The 20,379-nt window shown below is 36.7% G+C and overlaps 1 protein-coding gene across 1 annotated transcript in view; it reads right to left on the bottom strand.

Moving 5' to 3' along the window:
- HMCN1 (hemicentin 1) overlaps positions 1-20,379 on the bottom strand; it is a 474,606-nt gene that overhangs the window by 276,454 nt on the left and 177,773 nt on the right. Inside the window, exons 7-10 of the mRNA XM_047840704.1 lie at positions 14,168-14,288; positions 13,010-13,273; positions 10,886-11,030; positions 7,091-7,212 (exon numbers count right to left, since the gene is read on the bottom strand). Coding sequence (XP_047696660.1) covers positions 7,091-7,212; positions 10,886-11,030; positions 13,010-13,273; positions 14,168-14,288 — 652 coding nt within the window. The remainder of the gene's footprint in view (positions 1-7,090; positions 7,213-10,885; positions 11,031-13,009; positions 13,274-14,167; positions 14,289-20,379) is intronic.

Here is a 20,379-nt window from a genome sequence, read left to right on the forward strand (position 1 = left end):
CAATGTACAGAAATCAGTTGCATTCTTATACACTAACAATGAAGCAACAGAAAGACAAATAAAGAAACTGATCCCATTCACAATTGCACCAAGAAGCATAAAATACCTAGGAATAAATCTAACCAAAGATGTAAAGGATCTGTATGCTGAAAACTATAGAAAGCTTCTGAAGGAAATTGAAGAAGATTTAAAGAAATGGAAAGACATTCCCTGCTCATGGATTGGAAAAATAAATATTGTCAAAATGTCAATACTACCCAAAGCTATCTACACATTCAATGCAATCCCAATCAAAATGGCACCAGCATTCTTCTCGAAACTAGAACAAGCAATCCTAAAATTCATATGGAACCACAAAAGGCCCCGAATAGCCAAAGGAATTTTGAAGAAGAAGACCAAAGCAGGAGGCATCACAATCCCAGACTTTAGCCTCTACTACAAAGCTGTCATCATCAAGACAGCATGGTATTGGCACCAAAACAGACACATAGACCAATGGAATAGAATAGAAACCCCAGAACTAGACCCACAAACGTATGGCCAACTCATCTTTGACAAAGCAGGAAAGAACATCCAATGGAAAAAAGACAGCCTCTTTAACAAGTGGTGCTGGGAGAACTGGACAGCAACATGCAGAAGGTTGAAACTAGACCACTTTCTCACACCATTCACAAAAATAAACTCAAAATGGATAAAGGACCTAAATGTGAGACAGGAAACCATCAAAACCTTAGAGGAGAAAGCAGGAAAAGACCTCTCTGACCTCAGCCGTAGCAATCTCTTACTCGACACATCCCCAAAGGCAAGGGAATTAAAAGCAAAAGTGAATTACTGGGACCTTATGAAGATAAAAAGCTTCTGCACAGCAAAGGAAACAACCAACAAAACTAAAAGGCAACCAACGGAATGGGAAAAGATATTTGCAAATGACATATCGGACAAAGGGCTAGTATCCAAAATCTATAAAGAGCTCACCAAACTCCACACCCGAAAAACAAATAACCCAGTGAAGAAATGGGCAGAAAACATGAATAGACACTTCTCTAAAGAAGACATCCGGATGGCCAACAGACACATGAAAAGATGTTCAGCGTCGCTCCTTATCAGGGAAATACAAATCAAAACCACACTCAGGTATCACCTCACGCCAGTCAGAGTGGCCAAAATGAACAAATCAGGAGACTATAGATGCTGGAGAGGATGTGGAGAAACGGGAACCCTCTTGCACTGTTGGTGGGAATGCAAATTGGTGCAGCCGCTCTGGAAAGCAGTGTGGAGGTTCCTCAGAAAATTAAAAATAGACCTACCCTATGACCCAGCAATAGCACTGCTAGGAATTTATCCAAGGGATACAGGAGCACTGATGCATAGGGCCACTTGTACCCCAATGTTCATAGCAGCACTCTCAACAATAGCCAAATTATGGAAAGAGCCTAAATGTCCATCAACTGATGAATGGATAAAGAAATTGTGGTTTATATACACAATGGAATATTACATGGCAATGAGAAAAAATGAAATATGGCCTTTTGTAGCAACGTGGATGGAACTGGAGAGTGTGATGCTAAGTGAAATAAGCCATACAGAGAAAGACAGATACCATATGGTCTCACTCTTATGTGGATCCTGAGAAACTTAACAGGAACCCATGGGGGAGGGGAAGGAAAAAAAAAAAAAGAGGTTAGAAAGGGAGAGAGCCAAAGCATAAGAGACTGTTAAAAACTGAGAACAAACTGAGGGTTGATGGGGGGTGGGAGGGAGGAGAGGGTGGATGATGGGTATTGAGGAGGGCACCTTTTGGGATGAGCACTGGGTGTTGTATGGAAACCAATTTGTCAATAAATTTCAGAAAAAAAAAAATAAAAAATAAAAAAAAAATAAAAAAATAAAAAAAAAATAAAATAAAATAAAAAATAAAAAATAAAAATAAAAAAGTAGTACATGTTCTAAAAAAAAAAAAACGACCACCTGATTTTTATCACATTTGCCGAACACTGTGGTTTTAGATGTTATGTCTTCAATGGGAAGATTTGAATGTTCTCTAATTGAAAACATCGTAGTGTAAAAGTGAATAATAGCACAGGCACTTGTAGCCTGAAGACACCATGCACAGGATATGCTTTTAGTACCTTTAATCCTCAATGTAAAAAAAAAAAAAAAAAGAAAAAGAAAAGAAAAGAAAAGAAAAGAAAAGAAAAGAAAAGAAAAGAAAAGTAGTGCTTGTTCACACACACCAAAGCATACCCAAGTTTAAATTTATAAATTATAGATGTGAGAATCAAAAAGACTTGGCAAAAGGATATCACTAGACTAATTTAGGGGTTGGGGAATGAGGCAAATTTTTGGGTTTTGAAGAAGGTAGCATTTATGGATTTTTTTTAATTTAAAAATGCTCATTTGGTGTTTTAGAGAAAAGAGGACACAAAGTATGGCAGATGATAGTATACTAAATATGATAATATTGGTTTCAAAGGGCTACAATCTCATTAAGAAGACAGTGCAACAGCAGAGTATGACTAATGTTCCCCCAAAGGAACAGGGGATGTTTTGACTGCAGGACAAGTTAAGAGTAGGCATAGGCCTTTAATAAAATTGTACACATGAAACTATGCACACAAAAGGTATTGAATAAGTCATGCACATTTCAAATGCCGTCAAAAATAACTTACTAATTAGATATTTAGCCAACATTCTAGAGAGAATCATATTACTCTAGTTAGGTTTGAGAATAAATACAAATGCCCCCCTAAAACATGTTCTGCCCAAATGCTTTAAAACGATCTGCTGTAACAAGCTATTATTCAGCAATAATACAGCAATAAAACTGTAGTGAGCTATTCCAGCTGGAAACCCATGTGCTTGTTTAGTTTAAATATGAAAGAGTATTAGATATTCAAGATCAAATTTTATTCTTATTTATTTAAAACCATATATAAGTGCAGATGAATCATAAGCCTGGAAAAAAAAAAACCCTGGAAATAATATGCCAAAACCATAGTGATAATCTCTGAGGGACAGAAATGTGTATATTTTTCATATTTTCCTTTATATTTATCCTGCTTTCCAAACATTTAGAAGAGTAGATCCTATTTTAAATTATCTTTTAAAAAACAAAATTTTATCATTCTGCTATGTTCTTAAAATCTCTTAGGAAAATGGTTGATGAATCATGTGGAAAGAGGACACGACAAAGTTAGAAAGCTCTGGAGTCTGGCTAGGCTCGACAGAATATACGAGAAACTTTGTTAAATTTGAATTTCAGATAAACATCAAATAATATTCTCGTGTACATATGTCTCATGAAATATTTCAGACATACTTACATGAGATTCAAATTTAATTGGGCACTCTATGTTTTTACGTACTGAATCTGTCAACCATAGGCTGCCTAGTTCTCTCTCTAGGTATGTGACCTTAGATAAGTCAATTTATTCACAGGGTTTGCTTCCCTGTCTGAAAAATGAGATAATCAAATTAGGTTATCTTAAAAACCCTTTCTAGTTCTAATGTTCTATGACTCTCATATCCAAGATGGTATAGACCATCAAAGACCTGAAAGTCATCATAAGTACATGTGTTCACATTCTATCGAGATCTTTATGAAGGCCACATGATGTTTGTATGGTTTTCTTTTTTGTTCTTTTGACACAAACTTCCTCAACTAAACTAGGTATTTTTTGAGATTTTTAGAAAATGGATAATTGTACATTAGGCATGTAGGGAATGCTGGGCACATGCCCAGAGTCCTCTTAAGGATATAGGTACTCATTTCCCTGGCTGCTATGCTTCTTGGTTATATACAGCTCATAGCCAAGGGAGCTAACATGCTCAGGGTAAATCCCCCCTTTCCAGGGCACCCATCATTCAGTGACCACTTAATGAGGAAACAAATCGAGGCTCTCTTGCCTTGATTCAGGGCCATGACAGCTCCAGAATTCCCTGTGGGATCCAGTAAGGCCCTAGCAGTGACTATATCACAATTTAAATTCTTCCACTTCTGTTACTCCCTTACCAGTGCATTTTCCTAGAAATAACCTTCTTGTATACAAACCCCACCTCAGAGTCTAATCCCTTTTCAAACATACATTGAAATATGTAAAATGCTAACTTTCTAATAATATATGGGAACAGATAAGGTTTGAAAGAATGACATACAATATCATTGCTGCCTAAATAACTAGAGATAATAAATAGTGTATATACTTAAATATTTATGCACGCATAAATAAATTTGTGGCGTTGGGGGAAACGATGAGGGAGAATGACAACAGTGTGCAAAGGAGGCCAAGATAATAGACTGTCAGAAATAGCCTGGTCCTAGAAGTTTGAGGGACAGCCCTTCCTAAGTAAAAGAATGACTAAGGCTAGAATTAGGGAACCAGAGATGAAACCTCAGAACCTCATAACTGAGAGAAGAATGACAAGTATAGGCCTAGTGACATTAGGTAAAGATCACTGAACAGGGAGTCAGGAGGCCGGGAACCTTCTTCTCATCCCTGTAATCATAATGGGTCACCGCCTGCTCCAGGCCTAAGTTTCTTTAGCTACAGAATGACAAGGTGGTTCAAGATTATTTCCAAGCCCTTATCCTGTTCTAATACAATATCCTGTAATTATAATTTAAGATTGTCTGTCACTGACATGCCCCGAAAAGTTTTCTGTATTCCCGGTATTTTAGGTAAACCCAGAATTTTAGTACTCTGTGCGAGTACTCCCTCAGGGGAGGGCATTGTGTTAAGAAAGAAATTCAGTGAAGAAAATTAATGTAACTTTGTAACCATACTAAATTAGCAATTATTCCTTGAAAAGAGTTTTTCATGTTTCTGCAACTCTACTCGTTTGTTTCTGTATGTTTATATGTAATAAAAGAAGTACAATGCTTTTTATACCCATTTTGCATCTAAAACATTCAATAATGAACATTTTTCATGAACTAAAAATCCTTACATATGTCAGCTAGAAGAAAATCCTGGAATAAAAAATTAGGGTAACATATTGGTAGAACTTTAGCTTTTCTTCAAACTGTGCTTGGGTGTCCTTTGACTTTACAAAATAAATTCGTGTCCATAGTGACACCAGAACATCACTATCTCAAAATGCCTTGTTTTCCAACACTCCTTTCCAAAATATAAGACCTAACTGTCCTATGAATTTGCACTTGATTCCAGCATGCCTTTAGCTAACTGCTGGGATCTCAGCCCAGGCTACAGGGGATTCAGAAGTGGGTGGAGGTTTGAGGCAACAGTGAGCCTGGCAAGAAATGTCTATTCTTCCAAGTCCAAAGGGGCACTTGCTTGTTATTTCTGCCATTACTGTCACTGCTGTTACCATCAGTGCTTCTGTTCCTTCTTTCATAATTGACTGAGTGGGACATAATTCCTGAACACTGGCTTGGGCACGTTATAATTTCCTAGTGATACCACTGCTTGGCTGGCACAAATTAAACTAATGGGGCATGTGTACAACACACATATGGAAGTTACTGACACTACAGAGTCAAATTCTTAAGAGTCAGTTCACAAATTTTTACTGGCACTTCCTAGTTGTTTATGCAAGATGTCTAAATCAATGCACTCAAACTTCTTTCCCTGTTGTCTTTCTCTCAATTAATATTGTTGGGAAAAAATAGTCAAGTGCTCAAGTGTTTGTTTTCCCAGAAGCTGAGGAACGTTGACACAATTCCAATGCTTTTCATAATTACTGGCGATGAAAAAAAAATGAATAGTTTATGATGCATGTCAACTGAATTGTTTCAGGAGACAAGCTTTATTTTTCTAAGAATAAGAGAATACAAATAAATTCACGCCAAGAAGAACATGCTTGCATGCCTGTTTTAAAGTTCAGCTTGGACTTATTGATAACAAACATAAATCCTAGACTTCTGAACAGTCCTACAGTTATACAGTTGCTTTTGTGTTAAATTGCCTAAAGAAAATGCACATCCACACTAAAAGTAGGTATAGACAATGTTATAAACTCAGCAGCTACATTTAGGTCAGAATGGGGTTACAATTAAACACACAGCAACACTAGTCTATAAGACAGGTAGAAAATAATTCAATCAAAACAAACTTTCTAATAAATTCTAGATATGTTCTGAGTAAGTGGCTTAAATCCTGATCATTGGTTAAAAATGATAATCTTTTTGTGTCCTAAGAATTCTGGGAGATTAAAGGAAAAATGACTTTTTTGCTAAAATGTATTCTACCTTAGAAAGCAATGAGTTTTGGGGTGCCTGGGTGGCTCAGTCGGTTAAGCATCTGACTTCAGCTCAGGTCATGATCTCACAGGTTGTGAGTTCGGGCCCCGTGTCGGGCTCTGTGCTGACAGCTCAGAGCCTGGAGCCTGCTTTGGATTCTGTGTCTCCCTCTCTCTCTCTGCCCCTCCCCAGCTCAGGTTCTCTCTCTCTCTCTCTCAAAAATAAATAAAAAGCAATGAGTTTTGTCTCCCATTTATTTGTAGGAAACATACTATCTACTGTGAAATAATTAGCATTTCTTCCACTCTTCTTAATACCAATACTGTAGCCACTGAGGTCCTGTGTTTCTTGAACATGATCACTTTCACTGTCTTGAATTTAATGTCAGAATGCATTCATAAAAACAGTCTGCTTATTACAAATATGGGAAAGAAAATGGGAAATTTAACCTTGTTATTCCCAGAATAGATCTCTCCCTTTTCTTAAATTTTATCCCTTCCTTTCTTTAAATTTCTTTCAATTTTAATAAAAATGCTAGGTGATCTTTTCAAAAAATATTTATTAAGAGAGCCTACAATAATAATGATAATAGTACAAGAACAATAACAATGATGGCTAGGGTCTATTAAGTGTTTCTATGTGCCAGGCTCTCTTCTATGTGAGTTTATACTATCTCATGTAACCTCACATTTCTCAATGAGATAAGAGACTGTTACTGATAATTATCTTCCTATTATAGTTTGGGGAAACCAAGGCACTGAGTCCTTAAATGCTTGTCCCAAGGAAGGTCACACAGCTAATATGTAGTGAAGCCAGGATTATCAAACATCCCATTTCCATAGCTGCACTAATTTCCAGGCAACTGCAAAGCAATTAGTGACAATTACTTACCTGACACATCAAAAAATGTCTGTGCCCGTCCAGTCCCCGCACTGCTGACAGCGATGCACTCATAGGCACCTTCATCAGACAAAGTAACCTTTTCAATCTCCCAGTTCACACTGGCAGATTCCCTGGGGCAAGAAAATAGAAACCATTTTAGTTACGACAAAAGCAAGACAAAATTGAAAGCAGTGATTTTTTGGAAGTATTCATTCAAAAGAACAATGTAAAAATAAGCAGATGAAACTACAGAGTTCCTCATAGCTTAAAATTATACACCTTTTAATTAGAAAGGCATTGAGGAGGTCACCTATTGGGATGAGCACTGGGTGTTGTATGGAAACCAATTTGACAATAAATTTCATATTAAAAAAAGAAGAAGAAAGTTAAGCTCTCTGAGCAAAAGGCACACCAAAGGCAATAAGATACAGAGTTTGTGAATTTCTTTAGGGAAACATTTTCTGGCTATGTGAAAATATAAGATAAAGATTTAATAGAGAAACACTCCTTAAATCCTCTCTCCTTCCATATTATTTCCAGTTTTGGGTCTTGTTCAGTAGAGGTTCTCAACCAAAGCAATTCAACAAGGTAATTCATGAGTTTGAAGGTAGAAAATTGACTTTTTGATCCCAAAAAGTTCTTTTTAATTTTCTTGTATATAAGCTCCATATAAGGCTATGGAACATATCTGGTTCAATCTACGTATACGTTGACAAAAGAAAAAAATTACCTGTTTTATTATCAAACCTGTCATTTAGGTTTAAAAAACCCATTTGCTATAATATGTATCCATTCATTTAATAAATACTTATTCTTTGGCCTTTAACACTGTTCAAATTGCTTTCTATTTTTTCGAAGTGTTTTAGTAATAGATATTTAATTCTGATAGATATTTCATATCTAATTAGTTAATAGATATTAATAGATACTTTAAAGGATTCCAATAATCTATAAAATAGGCATTCTTATTTTAAAATAGAATTGAAAATCATAACTATTTTCCTAATTTTCTTCTTACACTCATCCATAGCTATGTTTAACCTTCTTTAACATTCAAGACATAGATGAGATGAAAAGCCCATTGCAGAGGCAAAAGACACCATACACTGAAGTCTGAAAGTGGTATGAGATATAATAGCTCAGTTATAACACCAGATCTCTTGCTGTCCAAAAAAAAAAAAAACATACCTGTCATCAAAAAGCCACGAAGAACTTACTGAGCTCTTAATGTGTATAATGTGTATTTATCACTAATCTAGACTTTGTAAGAGAGAGTGAAGGCACAGGTTCCTGTTCATCAGAAAAGGGACAAAATAAGCAAGGTCACTCACTGTTCCATATATTTTAGTAACAGAATATTCACTTTAGTTAATGTTTTTTTTTTTTTTTTAAATTAAAAAAAAAATTTTTTTCAACGTTTATTTATTTTTGGGACAGAGAGAGACAAAGCATGAACGGGGGAGGGGCAGAGAGAGAGGGAGACACAGAATCGGAAACAGGCTCCAGGCTCTGAGCCATCAGCCCAGAGCCTGACGCGGGGCTCGAACTCACGGACCATGAGATCGTGACCTGGCTGAAGTCGGACGCTTAACGGACTGCGATACCCAGGCGCCCCAATGTTTCCTTTCAACCATGTATGCATGAGGTGTCAGTAGTCCTTACTGCCCCATTCAGAAGAAAAAGGAGTATGAGTGTACTCTAAGCCACAGTCATCACCTAAGCTATATCTTTAATGCCTAAGAGCAGTAAGCTAAGTCCAAGTTTATAACTGTCATCGTCTAAGAGGTACTGGTAAGTTCCAGGGAGGCAGAAGTTTGAAATACATACAGTGTGTCGTGTTTTCTGCAATGCCTAGTTCGGACCCAAGCACACAACATTAGGATTCATCAAAACTTAGACACATGGATATTTTAGAAACAGATAGTGACAATTCTTCTAGTCCCTCATTTTAAAAACAAGTAAGTCGAGATTCAGGAAGAAGGATAAGTAATTAGTTCAAAGGCACGTAAACAGGGTGAGATTACGTAAAGAATATTCTTGACAGTGATACTTGCTCCTCTCATTTATGAAATATTACATGAAAATAATTCTCTTTTTTCATGTAGTCTTCTCAGTTAACATTAAAACTCTAAGAAGTTTTGAAGGCATGACCTTTGGAATAAGGAAAGAACATGTCAAATAGAAATGTGTCCTGCTGCTAATGCAAACTAATTCTCTCTTACATCCCCTAGTGACCATAGTGACTCACATAACAAAGATTAAGTCACATGTCTCAAGTTATTAGGAAATCTAGGGCAGGGACTTGTGAGTGAATCAGGGTTAGAGTATCAATCCATCACCACCCATGCCAAATTCTGTCTTTAGCCTCTTACACACAAAGAGCTTAATATATGTCAGCAAGGCATGTCACATCTCTGGGCCACAGAGCTGGAAAAATGAAAGAATTCTTGTGGCTTACCTCCCAGGAATTGTGTGGAATTAATGAATTAATATTTATAAAGAATCTCAAGTGTCTTTGAAACATGTTACTATTTAAACATGAAACAGAATTATTTGATTTCATCAGGCAGTTATGTAGCTTCATCATTTAATATCCTGGTCAGTTATGTTGCTGGTTATTAAACATGGAGCTTAGGGAATCATTAAGATACACAATATAAAAAAAGTAGCAGTAAGTAATACAGTTCAATCTTCAAATAGTGGAATTTTTTTCTAAAGTTATACTGAATATTCCTGCCATAGTTTTTGCTTAAAATGACCCCCTAAAGAGATTAAATAGGCTAATACTGTCAAATATTTAGCATTTTATGGAAGTTATTTATATTACTATTGAATCAACAGCATAGAAATTTTGTAAAATAATTTCTAGAGTTTTTCTCCAAATGTAGTTTGTTTCATTAGTAAGATTAAAAAAAATTCCAGAAATCATCCTCCAGATTTCAAGGTCTACTCAATTTTCTCATTGATTATTTATATTTATCTAAAAAAGCCATCCATCTTCACAAGGAAGATCAGTGCTTCCTCACCCACTCCCACTGATTGTTACGTGCAGTAGCCACACATGCTCTCCCTCCACCTGCTGTCCCAGCACACTTCACTTCCCTAACCCCATCCTCTACCCTTCTCCTGGCTCACTGCACTCCAGCCACACTGGCTTCCTTCCTGTCTTTCTTTCCCCCATGCCCAGTCAGCTCCAGCCTTGTGCATTTGCACTAACTGTTCCTGGCATGCAAATCCTTTTTCCTAGATATCTATCTGCATGATCATCTCTCACCATGTTTAGGTCTTTGCTCAAATGTCCCTTATCCTGAATTTTAAAACTGCAAGTTGGCCAAAACCACATGCACCCCATCTCTCAATTATATTCAGAGATTTGTTTGCCCCAAAGCCAACAAAGCTTAAACTCTTCTCTTTTGCGAGGACCCTTCCAAAGTTTAGTACCTAACTTTATATTCATAATTTTGTATTCTTGGGCTTAACAAGAGACCCTCAAGTTATATAACATCCAGATTCTATAAAACCTGAATCAACCCTTGAAGGAATTCTAGCACTTATTAAATTAACATATTTAACATATTATAAATGAGAAATTAACATATCATAAAACATATATCTGTTTTCTTTCTCCATTACAATAAAATCTCCATAAGGGCACAGACCTGCGCCTGTTTTGTTCACTGCTATATTCCAAGACTATGGAACAAATAAATGAGAATTTCCAATGAAAAAGCACATTAAAATAAGTATCTGTTTGTATTTAGATGTTTAATGCTTTCTATAACTGCTAATAAAACATGTACACACCTTAAATACTGGTCTACTCCAAGTGTAACTCCATTTCTGACAAAGCTCAAGGTAAAGGGTAAAAGACTCTCAACAGAGCAGGAAATGTGGCCTGGCTGCAAGTAGTATCCCGGGGTTTTCATGGGCATTGTAACTTTGGGAGCATCTAGGAAAAATAGAACATGGGCAACAAGGTCACAATAATATTGGGTACTTCCTGTTAATCCATTCAAAATCTTCAAACTTTAATTATTCTAGTAAACTCTGTGCATTCCAATTAATCTAAATCACTAAAAATCACTTTAATTATCTTTCTTTGTTCAAACCCCATTAATTTCTGGATCTCTCCATGGACCCCTTACTAACGTATTCATTAAACCTGAGACTCTATTTTTTAGGACACTATTTTTTGTGCCACCAATATAGAAAAAAAACAAACAAAGGCTACCGAATAAGTTACAATACCTCCTCCACTGTAGAATCTATTGTTATTTAAAAAATGTAAATATATGAAAAGGACCTACATGGCTTAGAATTGAAGTCATACACCTTAGCTAGCAGATGGTAGGGGGAAGCCCTGCCATTAGCAAGTCACCTCACCTGGACCAAAAAAGTCTGGGTACTGAATGTAACTTCCTTGCTGTGCCCCCCAGCACCATCTTGCTACATTGCCCACAGGTTCTACAAAAAGACGAGGCCTCTTGGGGCGCTTGGGTGGTTCAGTGGGTTAAGCATCTGACTTCAGCTCAAGTCATGATCTCACGGTTTGTGAGTTCGAGCCCCACGTCGAGCTCTGTGCTGCCAGCTTGGAGCCTGGAGCCTGGAGCCTGGAGCCTGGAGCCTGGAGCCTGGAGCCTGGACCCTGTTTCAGATTCTATGTCTCCCTTTCTCTCTGCCCCTCCCCTGCTCATGCTCTCTCTCTCTCTCTCTCTCTCTCTCTCAAAAATAAGTAAACTTAAAAAAAAAAAAAGAATTGAAGTCATACAGTAATTGTTTTCCCCAAAATAATGGGAAAAAAACTTGATTTTTAAGAATCCAACAGATTTTGCAGTATTCAATTTAGGGGTAAGACAACTAACTATGAGGAAATACTGAGGTTGGTTCTAATCTCGCCATTCGACAACAATTAAAGAATAGCTGTACAGTTGTTTCTGAATTTCTCAAATTACAACCTTATGTATAAATGATAAATTGTTGTCCCTCCATCCAATAGTACAATATTAGAAATAATCCTTCTACAGATTTGCATATCCACAGTTTTGGCTACAGTGCCAAAGTTTTTTTTTTTGTTTTTTTTTTTTAATTTTTTTTTTCGACATTTATTTATTTTTGGGACAGAGAGAGACAGAGCATGAACGGGGGAGGGGCAGAGAGAGAGGGAGACACAGAATCGGAAACAGGCTCCAGGCTCTGAGCCATCATCAGCCCAGAGCCCGACGCGGGGCTCGAACTCCCGGACCGCGAGATCGTGACCTGGCTGAAGTCAGATGCTTAACTGACTGCGCCACCCAGGCGCCCCCAGTGCCAAAGTTTTTATCACAGTTGTCATTAGCCTTGAGAAATAGCAAGAGTAGAGACAAACTGAAATGCTACCTCATGCTTCCAAAGAATCCTTAATCTACGTTCTCATCTCTATACAACAGCAAATATATGAGTAACTAGCTTACTGATTAACTGCCAACTTATCACATAAAGGCAGAATTATCACCAGATGTTTACAATGAATTACTATTCACAAAGTAGGTTTCTGACAATCATTGATAAGCATTTAGCCCATTTGGCCAATTTGGGTAGCTTGATCAAACACTGAGCATGTGTGCCAGGCTTTCGTTTCTTTTTATTTTTTATTTTTTATTTTTTTTAATTTTTTTTAGGGGGAGTAAGAGTACCAGAATTTCCCAGTTGTTACACTGATTGCACCAATCAGAATTTTCAGATCTGCAGTCAGTGAGACTTCACATGAAACTCTGGATGTGCTTTTTATGATTAAGAAAAATTGTGTTATCTAAGTGTAAATGTCCATCAATTTGACAACCCAGTAATAATGTGAAGATATTCTTTATTTTATAGTCCATTCTTTACTATAGGACCACAGTACTCCCTTAAACTATCAATACTCCAGGGTCTTATAAAATGATGTCTCACCTGGGATGATACTAGAGAAGGAAACACTTGAAACCCTCTGGAAGAGATAATCATCCTTATCATAGCCTGTGACTCTGAGAAAGAAGGCTTCATTTGGTGGTATAAAGTCAGAAATATTCCACAAGCCATAAGGTTTTCGGTCAGGGTAATATTTAACAGGGATAGTCTTCAGAGAACTGCCTGAGATACTCAGAAGTTCAAGACGATCTACTCTGGCTGGGATGGAAATTCCAGAAGTATTCAGCAGCACATAAGTAGGAATTCCTAGAGGAGAAAGACCTTATTATTATTAATAATAAGTAATATACAATTGAGTTATTTATCAGATAAATCTTTGAACTATAATAACAGAGAAGTATTATAAATATGAGTACTACAAACTGTCGAACAAATTGTGGCCTAATTATAGAATCTTTTCTACTACGTTAAAGACAGTTATTCATGACCAGAGAAACTTAGGAAATCCTAATTATTTTTATGGTATTTTAATAATATCATACATAGAAAAATCAGAATTGTGAATACTGTATTAATGTTTAATTACATAAATATTTAATTTTTAAGGATTCACTATGTGTATCCTTCCAGTAATTGTAGTAATAAAAGAATGATCAGAAAAAAATAAATTTAAGGAGTCACGGTACGATTAAACATCTTTTTATCTATAAACCTATAATCTTGCATGAATAAAATAAGAACAAGGTTTAAAAAGCAGCAATAATTTTATCTTTGAACATACAATGGCACATAATGTCTTTAATTTTTTAGCCATCTACACACATAAAACCCTCATTTTTCACCTTCACAACAAGGTAATTTATAGATGTTAGTAAAAATCTCAAGACATACGTCAGTAGTTTTCAAAGTTCAGTAAGTTTAGGAATCAACTGGGGTGCTTGATATAGTGCATATTCCTGGGTCCAACCTAATTTGGTTCTAATTCAGGAGATCTGGGGTGAGGCCCAGGAATCTTAATTTTTAACAAGCTGAGTAATTTTAATATCACTGGTCTTACACTTCGAGAAAAAAGTGATGAGGCCAAGAATATAACTCCCAATTCTGTTGAATTCCACAGAATTATAAAATCACAGACAATCTGAGCAATGTTTTGCACTTGGATATCTACTACGTCAACTTTGGTAATATGCGAATACAAACCTTGCACTGGTCTGCTGACTGTTTTTTTGAAATCCAGGGTGGGCTTTCGGGAAAAACCAGCTCTGAAATCAATCGTACTAAGGCCGGTGATGCGAACAGAGTGCCTTCCACTGCTAGAAGTCTGAAAAATGTTTAACGACAAACCCCGTGAGTTGATCCAGGTTGCTGGTCACAATAAACACTACCAGGTATGGGAAACTACAAAGTGTTTAATTAGGACTGATGTCCAATAATTGAGGCTCTGATCTGGGTGTTCTAAACTTAACTATGATTCTACACCTTAAATGCAAGTTTTATAACACATAACCCAAGGGATTGTTCTAAAATAAAATTCAGTAATACACTGGCCCAATGGTATAAGATATAGATGCTGAGTCACTAGTGAATACCCCTGAAGTTAATCTGTAAAAGCTCCATAAGGACATGGATCATTGTGGTTTTACATGGTAGACGTTCAACAAATATCGATGAAATGAATGGATGACTAAATCTTCTCCCCTAAACACTATCCAAGTTTGACTCTGGAAAAGGTCTCCTTCTTTGCATCTGGGAAGATACAGCCAGGACGAGCACTGAGAGCTGACCACTATCCAGATTTTGGCCAGCCAGCATCCTCAGCTCAGCAGCATCCTAGCAAAAGCACTGGGTGCTTGAGACACAAATGTGCATAAAACATGGTCCCCATCCTCTAAGTACTCATGCTAATGAGGGAGACAGATGGAGAAATAAAAAGCTTTAATATGATGCAGTATTAGAAATACATAAATGGTATGCAAAAATACATAAAAGCAACATAGACTAGCCTGTAGTTCGGCTAAAACCTCCTAAAGGGGATGATGGCTGGACTAAATATTGAATAGCTCTGCACTGAAATGACTCATATGTGGATAAATAATACATAATTTGGATGAAGGCCACAGGATAAAATAGTAACACTAATGTTTACTGAGTGCTCCCTCTATGTCCAGACTCTTTAAATACATTGGCTAATTTAATTTTCGTTACAATTCTATCAGATATATATCATCATTATCACCACTGCACTGATAAACAGATGGGGCACTAAGTCATTAAGTAGCTTTCTAAGTTCACAAGGCTTCTTAACTGCAGAGGTGGGGTTTTAATGGTAAGGTCAGGCTCCCAGTTCTTCACCAGAGTGCTACATTGTCTCCCAAGAGCAAGGTAAGTCAGAGTTAGCCTCTATGTCAACGTCTTTCAAAATAAGAGCCGAGGAGCACCTTCATCTACAGCTATACAAAATCACTCAGGTTGTTTCTTAAAAATGCAGACTCCAACCCAGATTTACTGAATCAGAATGTATGGTGAGTGGAGTCTAGGAATCGACATTTCAAAAACCCACCTAACATTTATGAATAAGAGTTCACCAGGGGTGCCTGGGTGCCTCAGTCAGTTAAGCTTCTGACTTCGGCTCAGGTCGTGATCTCATGGTTCATGAGTTAGAGCTCCACACTGGGCTCTCTGCTGTCAGAACGGAGCCCGCTTGGGATCCTCTGCGCGTTCTCTCTCTCTTCCCCGCCCCCCAAAATATAAAATAAACATTAAGAAAAGAAAGAAAAAGAGTTCACCATATTTTATTACATTGATCACCAAGATTCTCTCTCAAAGTAAAATGACCACATGATAGCAGCATTGATAGAATGCACTAGAAATATGCGTGCCTATATATATATATATATAATTATATATATATAATAATCTGATAAACAGCCATATTAAGGCAGACCATAATTAAAAACATGCCACTTCCCTGCTAGGAATTTACCCAAGGGATACAGGAGTACTGATGCATAGGGGCACTTGTACCCCAATGTTTATAGCAGCACTCTCAACAATAGCCAAATTATGGAAAGAACCTAAATGTCCATCAACTGATGAATGGATAAGAAAATTGTAGTTTATATACACAATGGAGTACTACGTGGCAATGAGAAGGAATGAAATATGGCCCTTTGTAGCAACGTAGATGGAACTGGAGAGTGTGATGCTAAGTGAAATAAGCCATACAGAGAAAGACAGATACCATATGGTTTCACTCTTATGTGGATCCTGAGAAACTTAACAGAAACCCATGGGGGAGGGGAAGGAAAAAAAAAAAAAGAGGTTAGAGTGGAAGAGAGCCAAAGCATAAGAGAGTCTTAAAAACTGAGAACAAACTGAGGGTTGATGGGGGTGGGAGGGAGGGGAGGGTGGGTGATGGGTATTGAGGAGGGCACCTTTTGGGATGAGCACTGGGTGTTGTATGGAAACCAATTTGACAATAAACTTCATATATTGAAAAAAAAAACATGCCACTTCCAGAGCTCTGCAAACTACACAGCCTTCCTGAAATCACTGCGATTCCTTGTTATTTAGCAACCAGGAGAGGAAAGAGAAGGAGATATGTCCCTTTTACTACCATATTTTTTTCTCATTGAGCAAAACCTGCAAAAACTAAAAAAAAAAAAAAAACAACAACAAAAAAAGGAACATGAAGGTGAAAAAAAAAAAAAGAAAAAACACATGGCCATAAAAACAGGTTTGTTGTATTTTTAGTGTAAATGCTGCTGCTAATTACTCCAGCTCATTTTCCTAAGGTTTACAAAGGACTGTGTAAGTGTGGGGGTCTCAGTACCACCATTTATTCCATTATTTCTAAAGGAAGATGTGTCATGAATTCCATACAGTAGAGCAAAGAAAAGGGGGGAGTGGTGGTGCATATGGGCTACGATCCAATTTTACATTGGGATTTCCTGGGGGTTATACGAAACCTTGTTAAGTCTATTTCAACTGGTTTAGATCACACAGTGCCTTACTGAAGACACTATTGCCTCCTGATTTCATGTAAGGACAATCAAAAGGGTCAATATTATGATGACTTGATTTATATTTATTCACTGACATGATATATTATCATTAATTGCTACTCAGAAAGTCTCCTATGATTGAGGTTACCAAGGCTACACATGACCCATAATTTGCCAAATGATTGCCATGAGGTGTTAATTATCTTGCATATGTGCTGTGTACAAATCAACTGACAGAGTCCATTTTAAGAGTAGTGCTTAATATCAAAGTGACAAAATTAGAAATTACCTGTTTGAAAATATGGCATTTTATTACTAACCAATATATTAAAAATAGAGCAGAGCTAATGAATAAGGAGCTCCTTTTAACCTCTATAAAATTATTGTAAAATAAATTAATTTTGATCCTTAAAATACCACACTAATTAATGAAGTATATGGAAATAAGGATGTAGGCTTCCTGTTCTCTGAGCAATGCCAAAAATATGAAGGGTAACAGGTTAACCAAGTTTTTTAACTTTGTGTTTCTATATCATATTTTAAACAGTCGGTATAGAATTTGAAAGGGTTTGTAAGCAAAAGTATTTCCAAGTGAGTCCGTTTTCATGTAAAACTACATCCAACTCTGTATCAATCAGGGTAATAGGAATGAAGGGCATCACAAATAAACCAAAATTGTGGTTTAAAAATAGAATAAAAATTTTAAAATTAAACTAATTTAGTTTAAAATGACCTCTGACACTCATGCATGCATTTATCATTCTCTAATCATTCTCTGAAAATAATTACAACAATATTTGGATAATATTTGGGGAACACAAAACATCATATTAAAATGTCTTTTTAAGAAACTGCCAATAGTTTATAATTTTTGTCTGTTATCTTAAGGTAAATTATTTTTTTAGTCTGCTTCTTAGCTCCCTTTTTCAAATATTAGTGTTAATAAGAACAAAAAGCGGGGGAGGCCTGGGTGGCTCACTCAGTTAAGCATCCAACTCTTGATTTCAGCTCAGGTCATGATCTCACAGTTTGTGAGACAGCCCCGTGTCGGGTTCTGTGCTGACAGGACAAAGCCTGCTTGGGGTGTTCTCTCTCTCTCTCTCTCTCTCTCTCTTTTTCTCTCTCTCTTTTTCTGTTCCTCCCTGACTCACACTCTCCCTGTGTCAAAAATAAATAAATGAACTTTAGAAAAATAACAAAAGGGTTCTATGTATAATGATGGTAAATAAACCAGTAAATGGTAAAGGAGAAGAAATATTAACATATACAAAATGCAAACTGTACAACATACTAAATCTTTCATTTTATAAATGATCACTTTTGATCTTTACAAAAGCCCCTTTGTGGGAGTATATTATCCTAATTTCACAGATATATCAGGTGGAAGAGCTGTGGTATACACTCAGTGAAGCTCCAGAAACCAACCTCTATAGCCACCCTATATGTTTCTCATGCTTATCTCACTGAATTTGATTATGCTGGTTTCAAGGAAAATGCTGAACTGATCTACATAGTAGGAGAGTAATGTGAAACTCATGAGACTATTCAGAGGAGAGAAGTAGAGGCATAAGAAGAAGAAAAGAGGAATGGGGCCAAGGAGAGAGCAGAAGGGGATAAGGTGCTTCAAGACATAACCCCAAATCTTCAGTTAAATCTACTAAACTCACAAGTCCTGTTATTAGTGGATTTCCTGTGATATTTTTGATGAGGCTGAGCTTTGTCCTGTATCAAAGTACAGAAGGTGATAATCAATACACAAATAATCAGGAGGCAAGGAGACCTAAGAAAGTAAGCTTTCAGCAAACTCCATAAACGTTGGGAGAAGGCTCTGGATTCTCACATATTATGGACATAGTGGGGTTGGAGGAGAATTAATGATGTGAAGGTCCTAGTGGGACAAAGAATATTCAGCTAGTTCTGTAATTGAGTCAAACAGAGAAAAAGAGAGGCAGTCCAGCTGCATATTCCTTCCTTCTCTTTTCTCCTCCAAATTATTCTAGCAATTTTAATATCATTTTTCTTTATATATAATAATATCAGTAAGACCACATTACTGACTTAATGTTTTTATATTTGGTCTGTTTATCATGTGGGTTATTTGAATTTGGCTCCAAAAAACATCTCTCCACCATAGAATGTCTTGAAGTACCATTTCTGCACAAAGCCACTCTAATCTCATGGCTTCCATAGTTAAGAAGAGGGAAACCTAGCAGCAGCATGATAGCTCCAACAATAACAGGCAAATTTCTAGACACTAGGCACTAAACAGGGTTTGTATGGGCTAGGAACTCTTGAGAATTGTATTTCACACAGTGTATTTATTCATACAATTTTTTAAAGTTCACAACGATCTATTATGAACTTTATTCTGAATTACACTGAATTACTCTCTGAATTCAATGTCATGAACTCAAAATGACTCTGAATTCATTGCAACTCTGAATTACAATGTCATGTTGGTCAAGTTGTGGAAAGGTCTGAGTCAAGAACACACAGGCTGCTGCAGTGTGAGCAGAGCTGAGGCAAAGATAAAGTTATACTAGATACCTACCGACATCCTAAAATTGTAAATAGGTAACCTTGATCCTCAAAGGAGTAACAGAAAAGAAGGAACAGAGTAGACCAAGTCTAGGTTTCTGAATTGAAGTGACTCTGTGAGGAGTGAAGGAGGACAGGCTAAAATACCATGGAGAGCTCCAGGAAAAATTAGTTATCCTCTGATATCTGTGGATGGATCTACTTCTTAGTTTAAACATAAAGGCCTATTAAATACCTCTCTATATTGAAAGTCCCATAGGGTGATAACGGTCTCTTATTTACCATAGGCATTTTGTAAGTGTAGGTTTAAAAAATGATACTAAAGCCCTCCAAATGCCTAACTAATGTTGGTGTTTTTCCTTAGACTCCTTAAGAACCAGCAAATGCCAGATTCATCAAGAATTCGTGAATTTTTCCAGAAGCATTATGCTAAGTTTCTTCATACATTATTTTATGTAATCCTATTGCATCCAAAGATGACTTTATAACACTATAAAGAAACTGGTGTTCAAAGAAATGATTGCTTGCCTAGGTTTAGATAGCAAGTTAAATGGCAACTGTTCCAAGTTCAGTGCTTTTTCTATAGTACCCAAGTCAATGCATAGCATTTTAGGATAACATCATCTCTGGGATGATTTGCACACTGTGGCAATAGAAGATAATGATGCCATCTAATTATTCATTTGCCATTCTACATTTCTAAATACACTTCCACTAGGAGAGGTCAAGTTGGTTAGTGGAGAGTTGGTAAACTGCTTTCTGAATAAAAAGCTTTAATTCTGGGCACTTGCCAATTTCTGTGGTGTAAATACTACCACCATGGCTGATTTCAAGCTCCCAACATGACGTTACTGAACACAAAGGTGGGAA

The sequence above is a fragment of the Prionailurus viverrinus genome, chromosome F1, assembly GCF_022837055.1.
Source record: "Prionailurus viverrinus isolate Anna chromosome F1, UM_Priviv_1.0, whole genome shotgun sequence".
NCBI lineage: Eukaryota > Metazoa > Chordata > Mammalia > Carnivora > Felidae > Prionailurus > Prionailurus viverrinus.